General features: G+C 39.2%; 1 protein-coding gene across 1 annotated transcript in view; it reads right to left on the bottom strand.

Moving 5' to 3' along the window:
- The window catches only part of CATSPERE (catsper channel auxiliary subunit epsilon), a 93,065-nt gene that overhangs the window by 11,714 nt on the left and 67,799 nt on the right, over nt 1–13,552 (bottom strand). Inside the window, exons 18-19 of the mRNA XM_039883628.1 lie at nt 6,461–6,560; nt 1,841–1,927 (exon numbers count right to left, since the gene is read on the bottom strand). Coding sequence (XP_039739562.1) covers nt 1,841–1,927; nt 6,461–6,560 — 187 coding nt within the window. The remainder of the gene's footprint in view (nt 1–1,840; nt 1,928–6,460; nt 6,561–13,552) is intronic.

The raw sequence follows: 13,552 nt of genomic DNA, 5'->3' as shown, positions 1-13,552 counted from the left end.
AATTAAAAGAAAGAAGACCCACTTTTGACCTCATCACTCTCCAGCTACCACACTATTTCTTTCTCCTCTTTCCTGCAAAACTCTTCATTGGAGATGTCTCTTCTTGCTGCTTTGAATTCCTTTTTTCCATACTTAAACCCATGTCTGTTAAGTTTTGTCTCTCACTATCCCACCAAAAACGACCCTGTCAAGGTTACTTGTCATCTCCAAGTTGCTAAACTGAATGATCACTTTTCAATCCTCATCACAATTGACCTATGTTAGTTGTGGATCTGACACAGGCAATCCTTCCCTTCATCTGAGACTTGCTTTACATGATGCCCAGAACATCACACTCCCCTGGCTTTCCTCCTGATTCTTGGATTATTCCTTTTCATCTCCTTTGTCCCTCCTCACTTCCCCAATCTCTAAAAAGTAGAGTGACCCAAAGTTTAGTCTTTCTCTTTTTATGTCTTATCTCATAGTGTGTGTGTGTCTGTGTGTCTGTAAGCGTAAAAGTTTCCTTTTATGGGTCTTTGTCAATCTGGTGAAGCCTATGGACTACTAAGGACATCTTCTTAGAATAATGCTTTTAAAAGCATAATATAAACTAGGTTCTACTACGAGAGAAACTAGTTATAAAGAATTATAGCTGACAGAATATTAAAAACAATACGGCAACATGTTGCACATTTAAAAATATTTGCTTCTTTAAATAACAGGATTTAACACTGGGTTTAATAACGGCCATATTTTCTTGGTGAAGTAGGAAGGAAGTTCATCAGCTAAGAATGAGGGTAGAGGGGAGAGGCGTTGGAGATTTTAGGAGAGAAGAGAAAATCTGCAGTCACTGTTCGTGAGAAGGAGAGGGAATGAACTAGAGAAATACGCTTATGTCTGTTGGGCAGTGTTATGGGACCATTTTAATCATGAAATTAAAATGAAACAAGTCAGCATGGGTGTGTTTTCCTCTTGCCACAGTCAGCTGCTAATGCTAAGGCAGACAGTTGAATTTAACCAGGGTTATGATTTAGTCACACAAATAAGAAGTCAGAGGTGGGCAAAGGAATTGAGGGCGCATATTAATAGAGTGATATGATCATGGAATTTAACCTGGATAAAGAGGGAGAAGATAACCTGGAAGTAGGGTGAGGGTGGCAGGATCAATAGATTGGAATTTTGCTGGGGTCGAAAGGTTGTTCATAGGGTCGTTAGAGTAAAGATTCTAGAGTTATGTTGCTGGAAAGATAGGAAGTGGGGATGGAAAGTGGGTTGCTTGCAGTGAATATAGAGGATAATACACATCATTTGCTTATCTCTCTGTCTTGAAATGCATAAGTTCCGTTGTGGAAACAACGTCACCTTATTGCAGGGCGTATATTTCATAGGCTGAGGTACCAGATGTCACCTTTTATTCATGAGTTATGATTTGATTCTCCAAATGACATACATTAATTTCAATTTGAGAAAATCAAATCGAAAAAGAGGGAAAACTGTATTGGATTGATAGTTGACATTCAGAAATGATTTCTTAGTCATACAAGAGTTGAAACTTTGGGCATTCTTTGAAAGACTCACTCTCAATGTTTCAACATGTTGGTCAGGATATTCAATAATCTGTAAACACAGATTTTAAGCAGAGAAAATTTAAAAAAATTGTTAGTAACACAGGAGCAACAGAAGATCAAACAGAAATTAAGATGAAGCATTTTTGAAATCACGGTATAATCCAACAAAAAAATTGAAGTTGATTTAGAAAGACAAATTTAAATCTAAAGTAGTGACATTATGTTTTTGTTAATACGGAAATGCCAAATTACTTATTATAAATAAACAATTTGCAAGGTAATGTTTTTCTTACCTCTGGTCCCCAAGCATCTTCTAATGGGAGGTGCTTGTTAAGCTCATGCATTGACTTCCATGTTTGGGCTTCATTTAAACAACCACTCTGTCAAAAGATTATATATATAATATCAGTTTGCTCCTAACTATTTAATATATGTTAATGCAGTTGAAAATTATATGTTTAATTTTTTATTATTTAAATGTTTGCTGATGTACAGAGAAACAATTGACTTTTGTATATTGACCTTGTATGGAGAGAATTTAAACTCTTAATGTTTTCACATTATCTGTGAATGTGACAGTTTTATTTCTTCCCTTCCGATCCTTATACTTTTTATTTATTTTTGTTGTTTATTGTTTGCCTTATTACAAAGATCAGGAACGACATTGCATAGAAGTGACGATAACTGGCATCTTTATTTCATTCCTGACTTCAGGATTTCAAATTTTCACCATAATGTTTTCTATAGTTTTTTGGGTTTTTTTTGTATCTACATTTTATTAGTTTAAGGAAGTTACCATCTATTTATAATTTTCTAAGATTTATTTAACAATAATGTTATATATGGACAATTTTTAAATAAAATGACATTTCATCAACTATTAGAATAATCTTATGCCTTTTCTTCTTCATTCTGTTAATATAATGGAATACTTTGATTTTCAAATGATATCCCAACTCTTCATTTATGAAATAAACAAAACTTGGCCTGGATGTATTATTTTTTAATACACCGATGAGTTTGATTTGCTACTATTTTGTTTAGATGTTTTATATCAATGGTCATGAGTGAGATTGGCTCATAATTCTTTTTTAAGGCCCTCGTCTGGTCTTTGTGGATTCACAAAATGAGTTGGAAAGTTCGCCTCTAACCCTAATACTCTAGAAGAGTTTTTATAAGGCTGAAGTAAAATTTTCTTTAAATGTTTATAGACTTTATCAGGAAAGCCATCTAGGGTTAGAGATTTCACTTTGCCTTTTGGAATACAAGTAACTTTGGTAAATTATGTTTTTCAAGGCATTTGTTCATTGTCAAATTGGTTGATATAAATTTGTTTATAATAACCATATATATATTTGGGTTGTGAAATGGTGATATTCCAATTCTATCTTTTTTTTTTCTTTTCCGTTTGCAAACTGGAATAATTTTGTAGAAATGATTCCTCTCTACTGTTTGGTTACTCACTGGTATAGTTTATTTGAGGAAAGTAAGATAAATATTTGTTTCTTTTTATTTGCCAGTTTTCAAAATAAGAAATTGGTTTTTTATCATTCTCCAAAGGTGAACTTAAAAAAACTTCTTTATAAACAGATAGATGTATTTAATGAGTTCTAACCTATTGCAATAACTATCCAATTTATATACTATCCTTTTTTCCTTTTAACCTTTATTTGGTTTTAGTTTTATAAGTAATTCTACACTATAATATAATGGTCCCTCTAATTCTTACGTTGATGTTTCCTTAGTACTTTTGGTTGTTTGAAGCTTTTCAGTAAATCACTCAGGAAAGGCTCACGAGAACAATATTATCTGAGCTTTATACATGTTGATAGCAGTTTATATCTTTTATAGTGTTATCAGTTTTGCTGGATATAAAAATCCTTATCTTACATTTAGGATCTTAAATATTTTATTTCTTTTTCTCCTGACCTAATGCATTGCTATAAAAAATGTCTGGTAATAATTTTATTTTATTTTTCTTATAAATTGCTTGCTTTTTGCCAAGATGCCCTCTTGGGTTGGCTCTTCTGATTTGACATTCTCAGGTATATGGTACGCTCTTTCAATATGAAGCTTCAAAGTTTTTTTCTCAGTGTGGGGTGTTTTGTCGAATTATTAATGTTGGTTTTGTTCCTTTCTTTGAGTTTCTTTTTTAGGGATTTCATTTATCTACCGACTAGATCTTCTTTGCTTATCTTTAACGTTTGTCACTTTCTCTCAAAATTTTTTATTCCATTCTTTAATTTTTTTTTACTTAATTTTTTCTTCTTTTAATTTCACGTATCTTGTAAAACATTATTTGTTGTTCACTTTCATTTTTAAAGCCTATTTCCATTGCATATAGAGTTTTAGGTTCAGAAATTATTTTCTTTCAGCAATTTAAAGATATTTTTGTTCCAAATTCTCTGGTTTTCATTCTTTCTATTGAAAAATCAGCTTTAAATCTTATAATTACTTTTTGAAGGCATTATCTTTTTTTGATTTGGCTATTTTTAAGATTTTTTTTTCTTTGTTTTTGATTTTAGAAATTTTACAATGGTGTTTTTGGATGCAGATTGCTTTTTCTGTGCCTTGATGTCTTTCATCAATTTCAGAAAATATTGCTTCTGGCCAAGACCCTCTTTCCTCTTATTTTTAGGACTCCAGTTCCTACATTTTAGCACCGAACCTCCACTATGCTCTTTTCTATATTTTAAATCAGTTTATATCTCTGCGTATAATTCTGGATATTTCCTTCTGACCTCTATTCCAATAGACTAACTCTCTTTTCAGCCATCACTCCTAATAGCTCAGATCCTAATTCCAGTTTCTGCAATTTCAATTTTTTTTTTCCTAGAGGTGATCTGCAGCTCAAAGTTAGGCATGAATAAGGCAGAAATATTGATGTTTAAAGGCGCCGTAACAGTGCACAGAGACAACACTGGGAACAGTGACATACAGATATCGGCAAAACAGTCGTCGAAGGACTGAACCATCGGAACTTAAGATAGACAGGAAAAGAAGAAAAATGAGAGTGGTAGGGAGGGAGAAAGCAGAGGGGTCAATATAGTGGATACCTAGATGCATGAGAAAAAGTGAGAGGCAGAGGAATATTAGGAATAACAATGAGAGAGCTAAAGAATTAGGGGTTGAAGGTCGGAGACTGAAATGTTTGAAGTTAAATATAATTTTAATGGGGGGAGTTATTTGTTGAGGTAGTCTCTTCTGTGCAGCGATAATGAACCCCAACTCTCAGAGGTTTCCACATTAAAAGTTTAATTTTGGTCACACATAGTCCAGTGAAGATGTCCCTGGTTAGGTGGTTCTTACGGATGATTCTTCTCTAAGAAATGAATTAGGAACTCAGGCTTCTTCTGTCTCATAGCTCCTCAAAGTCCCCTCACTGGACTCTTTTCATCCAGTTCTCGTCTACTCCATATTTAATTGTTGCTGTAATAAACTGACATGTAAAGGAAGATAGGAAGGATGGAGGTTCGTGTAGTCCCACTTTAAGCACTTCATCTTGAAAATGACACATATAACTTCTGCTCCAACTCCAGTGGTGAGAACCAGTCCCATGACCCCACCTAAGGCAGATGGCTTTAGAAAGCTTCTTCCTATCAATAACCATACCCGACAGCTGGCACAATTTGGGACCCAACTGTAACTGTTCTCAAGGCATGAGGAGAAATCATCAAGTTCTGAGTACATGGCAGTAATAAGTAGTGATGGGTTAGATGTCAACTAGATGACAAATGGCATTTTACTTAGGGCAAGGAGATAATGATCTGGAAATAATACTGTGGATTAGAGAGAACATTGATTCCACAGCTCATCCTTAAATATATAGGTAAGAGAGAGGCCCCTTGGTTTGGTAGAAACATAGGGAAAGAGATTTTCTCTGAGGATCATTTATTGAAAAAGGATCTAAGGGCGTTTAACCCTAAGGTACATTTGGAAAGGTTTGAGCAGGTGGAGAGTAATGGGAGTCTGGGCTAATGTATACGAAGGATAGAATAGTTAAGGGATGAGACTGTGATAAGGAGGTAGACCAGAAGGACTTACATATTGAGTACTGAACAAGTACAGGAGGAATGTGTGACGGGATGGATTTGTTTGGTCACATAATTAGAAGACAACTGGCTTTTACGGTACTCTGGAGGGTGGTAGCAGGCTGCCATCTAGGTGGCTTATATTCTTGGAGAATTAAAAAACGGTCTCAGATAGAGGAGAAAGTTACTTTGGAAAGAGTCATCTCTTATTTCATTTGAGCACGAGATCTCAGGAGGATCTTCGGAACCCATGCCGGTGACTTTCAGAGAGGCTCTGTCATGATGGGAGGCCCTCAAAGGCAGAAAGCCGCTTGGGGTGAGAGTGAAGTGTGGGGGTCGGGCGTGGTAGGCCCTTGTGTGGGGCCTGCAAAGTGAAAGCACAGAGTAAGGGGGATTCGCCGTGGAGGCCGAGATCGACCAGTCACGGAGGATGAAGGAAATCTAAGAGTCTGGGGACAGTGAGGCCGAGGTCAGCGGACCAAATGATGCAAGGAAGTCAAGCGAGATGAAGACTAGAGAGTGTCCATTTGATTTAGCACAAATGTGATCAATGTCCGAAAGCCAACGGCACATCCATAAATAACCAAACATTAAATACTGTGTGGAGAGAAAATAAAATGTTTATCTATAATTGCATCATCTTGCTAGAAACATTATTTTATTTTTTCTGACCCCTTTAAATCTGTTTTATATGACAATGACTTCTTTTTTCATAGATGAATTTTAGTAGTCACAGAATTTAATATAGAGATTATGTGGGGGGTTTTTTCCTACCCACAGCTGACTGGTTTTATTTTCCTTAGACAATTTCTATACAGACTTAAAGTAAAAAGACACATCTAATTGTATGCTAAATTCTATTTCAATTCTAGGATATCATACCGTTTTCATAGTATTATTAAAGCTATAGTCATTCCTGCCATGTATTTCCCATACTATGAAATTTACATCAACATCTTCAATGTAGCCATCATCATTGTATCTGAAAAAACCAGAAAACATAACAATAATAGTTTGGGTGTAGAACAGAGCAGTTTAGAGCTTTCAAGCCGGATGGACTTAGGTTTAAATCTCGTCTTTATCACTTAACAGCTTTGTGACCTTGGGGAAGTTACCTAATATATATATGTATTTTACTTAAACTCTTAAAACCTCGGTTTTCTTACTTGTAAAACAATAACACCCACTGTATAGCTTTCCTTCTGCTCTCAGAATAAACCTAATAGGAATGAAGCAGAAATTTTTTCGCTTTTTTTTTTTAACAGTTGGAACCTTAAGTTCTCTTCCCTTTGATAGGAATCGTATATCGATCAGGTGTGGGTAGCTCAGGCCTGGCTATCACGGCTGGCAGCAGGGAGAAAGACAGGACTGAGTGACAAATGGAGGAAGGACAAAGCAAGCACCTCCCTGTGCCATTTGATCAACGCACCAGAGCGTTAAACCACAGACCGACTCGCGGATGTCGACGGAAGATCTGGCTTGGTGTCGGAGGGTCAGCGCACACCTGAGGACTGAGGCGGGGATGATAGGCGGAAGTCGCGGGAAGCTCCCTGGAGCGATGGTCAGGCACAGCCCCCCCACCCCCAGAAGCCGCTTGGGGAGCTTGGACCACTTCTACCAGCAGAAGCCACAGCGCACAGTTCGACACCCGACATAAGCGCCATTGAGCTAAGACTACTTACCCCAAACTCTGTAAGTTTTAAAGGCGATGCGTGACTTCAAATTAATATTATTTTCCCCCCTGCTTTGTATGTAAATAGATGCTTGAGACCAAAGCTAAAGTTCAGTGACTTGAGTCACACATTTGCATACCAGACCTCCTGACTGTTTTCAAAATGGTCACATGTCTTTTTTTCTCCATCAGTGATTGACCATTTTTTTTCTGAATGAAATTGTCCGCCGCATTTCTTGGATGGAAATTTCACTAAGGACCTTGGTCTCAGTGTCTGATATATTTTCTGGCGTCTATTCCTAAAAAATAACGAATCCTCGACAGCATCTCCTTATTCATTGCCCAGATCTCTGCCCGACTCAGCAGTCATTCTGTCTGGCGTCACGGGTCTGCTACACATTGCTACCATCTACTCCTGGCTATATTAAAAAAATATTACCCCATTCTCACAAATTGGGCAGAAAAATTTTAAGTGTCAGAAAGTCGTATCTGAGAGGCTATTTTATTTCCACCTTAGTTTTTAGAAAAGGCCAAAAGAGGAACCTGGGTAGCAGTGCTTGACTTCTTTCTCGGCCCAGAAGGAGGGCCCCAGAGAACCCTAAACTCTCACGAGAGCTCTCTCCCCACAGGAAAAGGCACACACGGGCATGGCGCGCTCACAATTTCGTAGTTTCAGAGGGTAGGGTGAGGCTATAGCAAAGCTCTGATTCTATGAACTGTGGAAGGTGCGGCATGCTTGATTGCATCTTCTGAAAGCCATCGTATTCTGGAATTATTAAGACTAGTTGCAAAGCTACATGTCTTATCTAAATACAAAAGATCTTAAATGAACTGTGAGCTGGCATCGGTTGCCACTTATGAAAGCGATGAGCTACAGTGTCATCTAGTGGCAATAGGGATAAATAGCATGACCCCTACTTTCTGGGTTTATAATGATCTTTGATGTTTTATTTATTTCATTGAGAATATGAGACAAAAATACTTGCCTAGGTAAGTGTGGCTTATTTTCATTTATGCTCATTAATATAATATATAATACTAATTAAACCTGAGAAATTTAGAAATGTCACTAGTTGGCAAACAACTTCTCTACAATTTGTAACTTCACTATGGTAGTTCCATTTTTGGAATTGGGAAAGATTGACCTCTCTGTAACCCATTAGACACATACTTTCAACCCTGTGTGACCACTCAGGATAGCTCATTGTAACTGTGATGCTTTAATATCCGGGGCCTTGCTGACCCTGTGGGAGCAGACCCTCCTAGGATTAATTAATTACTAGACATAGTGAGTAATTGGCTTTTGAGCATGCTTTTCATATACAAACCAACCAATCCAGAACCCCCACCCCCAACTACCTCCCTCATAAGCTCTCACACTCTGGGCCACTATCCTGGGCCACCTGCTCTAATCACCCAGAGCCGAGCAGATATCAGACAACTATAGACAAGTCCTACATCCAGCACTTGTCAAAATTACTCAAACAAGCCAGTCCTAAGCCTGCTTACCCTGACCTATCCATGCCTTCCCACGGAAAACAGTGAAGTCTCTCGCCCTCATTTCGCTTTCACTCCCTCTGCCTCCTGACTGATCCTGATGGCCCCGTGTGGCCTGCTGTGCCTCCCGTTTCTTGGGATCGGTTTGTATAATAAGTTTCTTCCTTCGTGACAACCATTCCGTGTCTGTGTGTCTTACTATATGTGATTAAAATAAACCCCATGTGCCCCTAAAAATAGTACCTGTTCCTGAACTCCCTGCCTCATGGTAGAGCAATTATGTCCTACCCGTTTCCTCCGGGGTTGCGTCTGTGGCAACAAATTCGAATTTGGGATGGGCTGTCCTGGGAGTTGAGGAAGCGAAGAGGCTGCTGGGATGACTTACAGTCCCAGGAGGATCATACTCCCAGGACTTGCTTCATTCTTATTAGTGTTTGAAGGTGAATCTATTGTCATTTTATATGTAAAATTCTGCCCGACCTTGTTCCTGAGCCATTCTCTAGAAAGGTAAAGCATTTACCGTGATCCGAAGTCACAGACTACAGTCTAATTTTCCAGTGACCACCTCTGTCTGCCTGTTTCTCAAAGCTTAATTAATTAGCGCCCAAATTTGCCTCCGATAAATACCTAATTGAATACCCGGTTATCAACTATGTATTGCTATAATTCAGTTGAACTGGACACTGAGTCTTATTGATCCGACTGTCCCGCCATAGTTAGCCTCCAATATTTGTTTGCTTATCTCAAGAAAATTGAGATAAGCAAACAAATATTGAGGCAATAAGCTTTTCCAAGTGATTCCTGGTAGCAGAGATATAAATAACTTACTTCTAGGAAAAAAAAAAAAGGTGCTCCCACAATAGTCCGAAGTAGGGCTTCCCCAGCAGTCCACTTTCTGACGCCAACCTCTTCCATTTTTCACATGTCCTGTCATCTGCCCCTTGACCTCATAGTGATGTCCGTCCCCTGAATCCTCATTGCTTTCCTGTCACACAGCAACTCCCTCTAGCTTCTCTTCCTTCACTACTCAGCCCGATTTCATGGTTGATCCTCCGACCTCCTCCCACCAGCATCCTAAATTCACTCAATCCTTCTTCCTGTTGCATCCAATACCTAACCCGAACCTTGGATGCTACAATATGTCTTCTTCATTCGTGCACATACTGCTTCAGAAATTCGGCATCTGTGGGGATTGGACCCACTCGTGCTGTCTTACCTCGATGGTGCCTTTGGCGTTACCCAGTGATCTTTCGCTGGTCCTTAGCTAGCCCCTTCTCACATCACCCTCAGAGACCCTCCTCAACGCTTCCCTTCTCTCAGTTTACAGACGGCCCTCCTTCCTACTTCCTGTAAGAAAATGGAAGCTCTCACGCATGACCTTCCTCCACTCCTACATTCCCGTTTCCAAACCAGTCACTTTCTGCGTTCATTTTTACTTCTTCCCTACAAGTCCTAGAGGATGAATTATTCTTCCTCTTTCGGCCTTGCTACCTGGGCCTTTGATCCTACTTCCCAGTTTTCTTCACGGATCTTGTTCCTAGAGCTTATTTAATTTTAATTAGGAAATATTTAAAGTATGCAGAAAAACACCGGGAATAATGTGAAAATTGTCATAGGTCATTTCCATCCAGGTTTTATATTTTACTTATACATAAATGTATCCATAAATCATATCTAGTATTGCTTTATGGGTTTGAAAATATACATACATGATATTAAACTGTAAGTATCTTTGGGTAACTTTTTTATTTTTGAGATGGATCCACAGAAATCCCCAGTCTCTTGATCTCTGTTTTCCTCATCAGCAACTTCCTCCTGGCCTCTCCTCTTTTCCTACCCAAACTCATGTCAATCATCTGAGTCCCTCTTACGAGCATCCTAGTTTGTTCCTTTTAACTGTTACACAGTATTCCATTGTCTAACTCTACGATGTATTCATCCAAATGTTCACTCTATTTTGCTGTGTGTATTTTACCACAATTAAAAAAAATTCTGTAGTTAAAAGACACCATAAACAAACTTTTCAGCCACCTGTCTTTTTCGTTTGTTTGTTTATGATGTCTTTTAACTACAGATTTTTAAAATTCTGGTAAAATACACATAACATAAAAATGACCATGTTAACTATTTTTTAAATGTGCAGTGCAGTGGCATTAAGCATAATCACATTGTTGTGTTACCATCACCACCATCCATCTCCAGAACTTTTTTCATCTTGCAAAACTAAAACTCCATGTCCATTAAAGGATAACTCCCCATTCCCCTTGTCCTCCAGTTCCTCCTGGTTCCTCCACGAGTCTACTTCCTGTCTCTATGAATTCGACTACTCTAGGTGCCTCATATAAGTGGAATCTACAGTATTTTGTGTGTGTGTGTGTGTGTGACTGGCTTATTTCACTTAGTGTATCTTTAGGGTTCATCCATATTGTAGCATGTGTCAGAATTTCCATTTTCAAGGCTGAATAATATTCTATTCTGTGTATATATCACATTTCGTTTATCCATTGATCTGTCAACGGACATTGGGTTGCTTCTACCTTTTGACTATTGTGAATAATGCCGAAACTAATATAAAATAATATTGAACGCTAATATTATAGATGGCCTTCCTTCTTCCTTTCTACTATAATTGAAAATAAGAAGAAGAAATCATAAAGAAAAAATATTAGAAACATTTTCTCAGAGTTAGGACTCCATTAAACTTATCTAGAAAAATCAAGACTAGTTTCAGAGCTCAGATATGTTATCTGACAAAGGACAAAATTGGTGCTCAACATCCACTGGCACTGCTAGCCCGTGTGACCAATGGCCTCCAGATTGCTAAACCCGATGCTCGACTCTCTGGTCTCACCTTATTTGACCTCACTAACAAGAATTGACACATTTGATTGTTCCCTCCTACTGCCTCCTGCTGGCCCCCAGCTTGGCGAGGGGCTGGCCCCAGCCCAGAGCAGGCCAGTGGAAGGCTCTCATCAGCTGTCCCCAAACTTTCCCTCCAGCCCCAGTCTCCCTTTATGACAAACAGAGAAAATATTTTAAGTAGGAGGGACCGATCAAATGCGTCAATGGTGGTGGAAGCGAAAGTCCGGCTGAGAGGGATCTGGGAGGGACTGGGAGAACTGGTGACAGCGAGTATCGTAGCTGAAGGGGGAGCGAGGTAGAGGGACAGTTTTGGTTCTCATTTTCGTTGAGAGAAAGAACTGCATATTTGAATGATGAATGAGTAGAGAGTAAAGTTGATGATACAGGAGAAAGGGGACAATTTTAAGAATGACGCTCTTAATTAGGAAAGGGGGTGAGGACACAGGTCACAAGTGGAGGGATAGGCCCAACATGAGCAGTTCTGTGGTGATAGGAAGCAGACAGAGCTTGTGGGCACAGATGCTTGAAGATGAATAGACGTGGAGGTCAAAGTTCGTGGAAGATGTCTTCTAACTGATGTCATCTTTGGCTCCTTCGTCTTCCTCATTCTCTCTTTCCCTTACCACTCACATCTATCAGTTCTCAAGCCCTATTAGAATCGCTAAATTTTCTCGTAAATGATTCCTCTTTGTCTTTGCAGCTATTTCAGTCATTTGGTCATTTCCTCCCTGGATTAACAATGCAGTTTACTATCTGGGCTCTTCATTTAGACTTGCTTCAAATTCACCTTCTATCTTCTCCCAGAGAGAACGAGCTAAAGCAAATATCTGATCGGCTGCTCTGCCATGAGACAGAGAGAGAACCTTCCACAATCCGAAATTCACTCAGCTGGTCTCCCACCCAGCCTCCTGTCCTGACACTTCACCCCTCACTTATACCCTGTTAACACTATATGGTTCGAACTGTACAGTTTCTTCCTCAAACTATCGCTTTTGCTTGAAAGGCTCAGCCAGTGGAATTCTTTATTACCTTTCTAACTTCCCGTCCTTCCCTCCTCTGCCTTCAGCTAAGTACTCATTATCCTTTAAGACTCAGTGACTCAGCTCAAATGCACATTTTCTGGGAACATTTCTCAGAGCCCTTCTTCCTTCCATAGCTAAGTTGGACACTTTTCTGTTGAGTTTCAATACCAGCCACCCACGACATTTCTCTCTGTCATTCCACTTAGCGTATCAGCTCATACGTTTTCTAATTCACCAGACTCTTCAGCCCTTGAGAGCAGAAATCCTGTCTTATTTACCTTTGAATGCCCAGTGCCTAGCACAGTAATTGGTGCGGAGTAGGTGTTTAATAACGATGAATTTAACTGAAGAGTGCATTCTTTGAGAGAGAACATTAACATATTTTACTGCTGAGGGATTAGGGACCACATAAAACAAATAGAAATACTGGGCCTCCGTGGGAGAAGGAGTGCCTACGGTGCCCAGGAAAAGCAGCGGCATGATTATATAGATGTCTAGAAGAAGATCGAAACTAAGCAAGATAGCGGACAAGCCAGACAGCTCAGAGGGCCCATGACAAGGATTGTAGGAGGGCGATGTAAGAGACGGAGGGCACAACGCAGTATCATAGACCTGCCGTGGGTAAGGAGTCGGGAGCGGAATACGTTGGCAGAAGCCTTTTGGATCCCAACAGTGGAGGCTCTGACCGCAAAACTAAGTCGGAGCTCCTGATTCATTACTCCTGGCCCACCCGCCCCGCGGGATATCAGAATCTGTCTTTAGCCTAAGAAGGCCCCCAACGCTGAAAGCCTTGATTACAATTTTCATGTTTTACACCTAGGAATTTCACTTTTAGTAGTTTATCCTAATGGCATATCTGGACTAGTGTCCAAACACATACATAAATGGATATTCACCACAATGTTGTTCGTAATAGCAAAA

This window comes from Pteropus medius, unplaced genomic scaffold, assembly GCF_902729225.1.
Source record: "Pteropus medius unplaced genomic scaffold, Ma_sr-lr_union100, whole genome shotgun sequence".
In the NCBI taxonomy this organism is placed as follows: domain Eukaryota; kingdom Metazoa; phylum Chordata; class Mammalia; order Chiroptera; family Pteropodidae; genus Pteropus; species Pteropus medius.
Note: the sequence above shows the minus strand (reverse complement) of the source record. Positions and strands in the feature narration are given on the sequence as shown.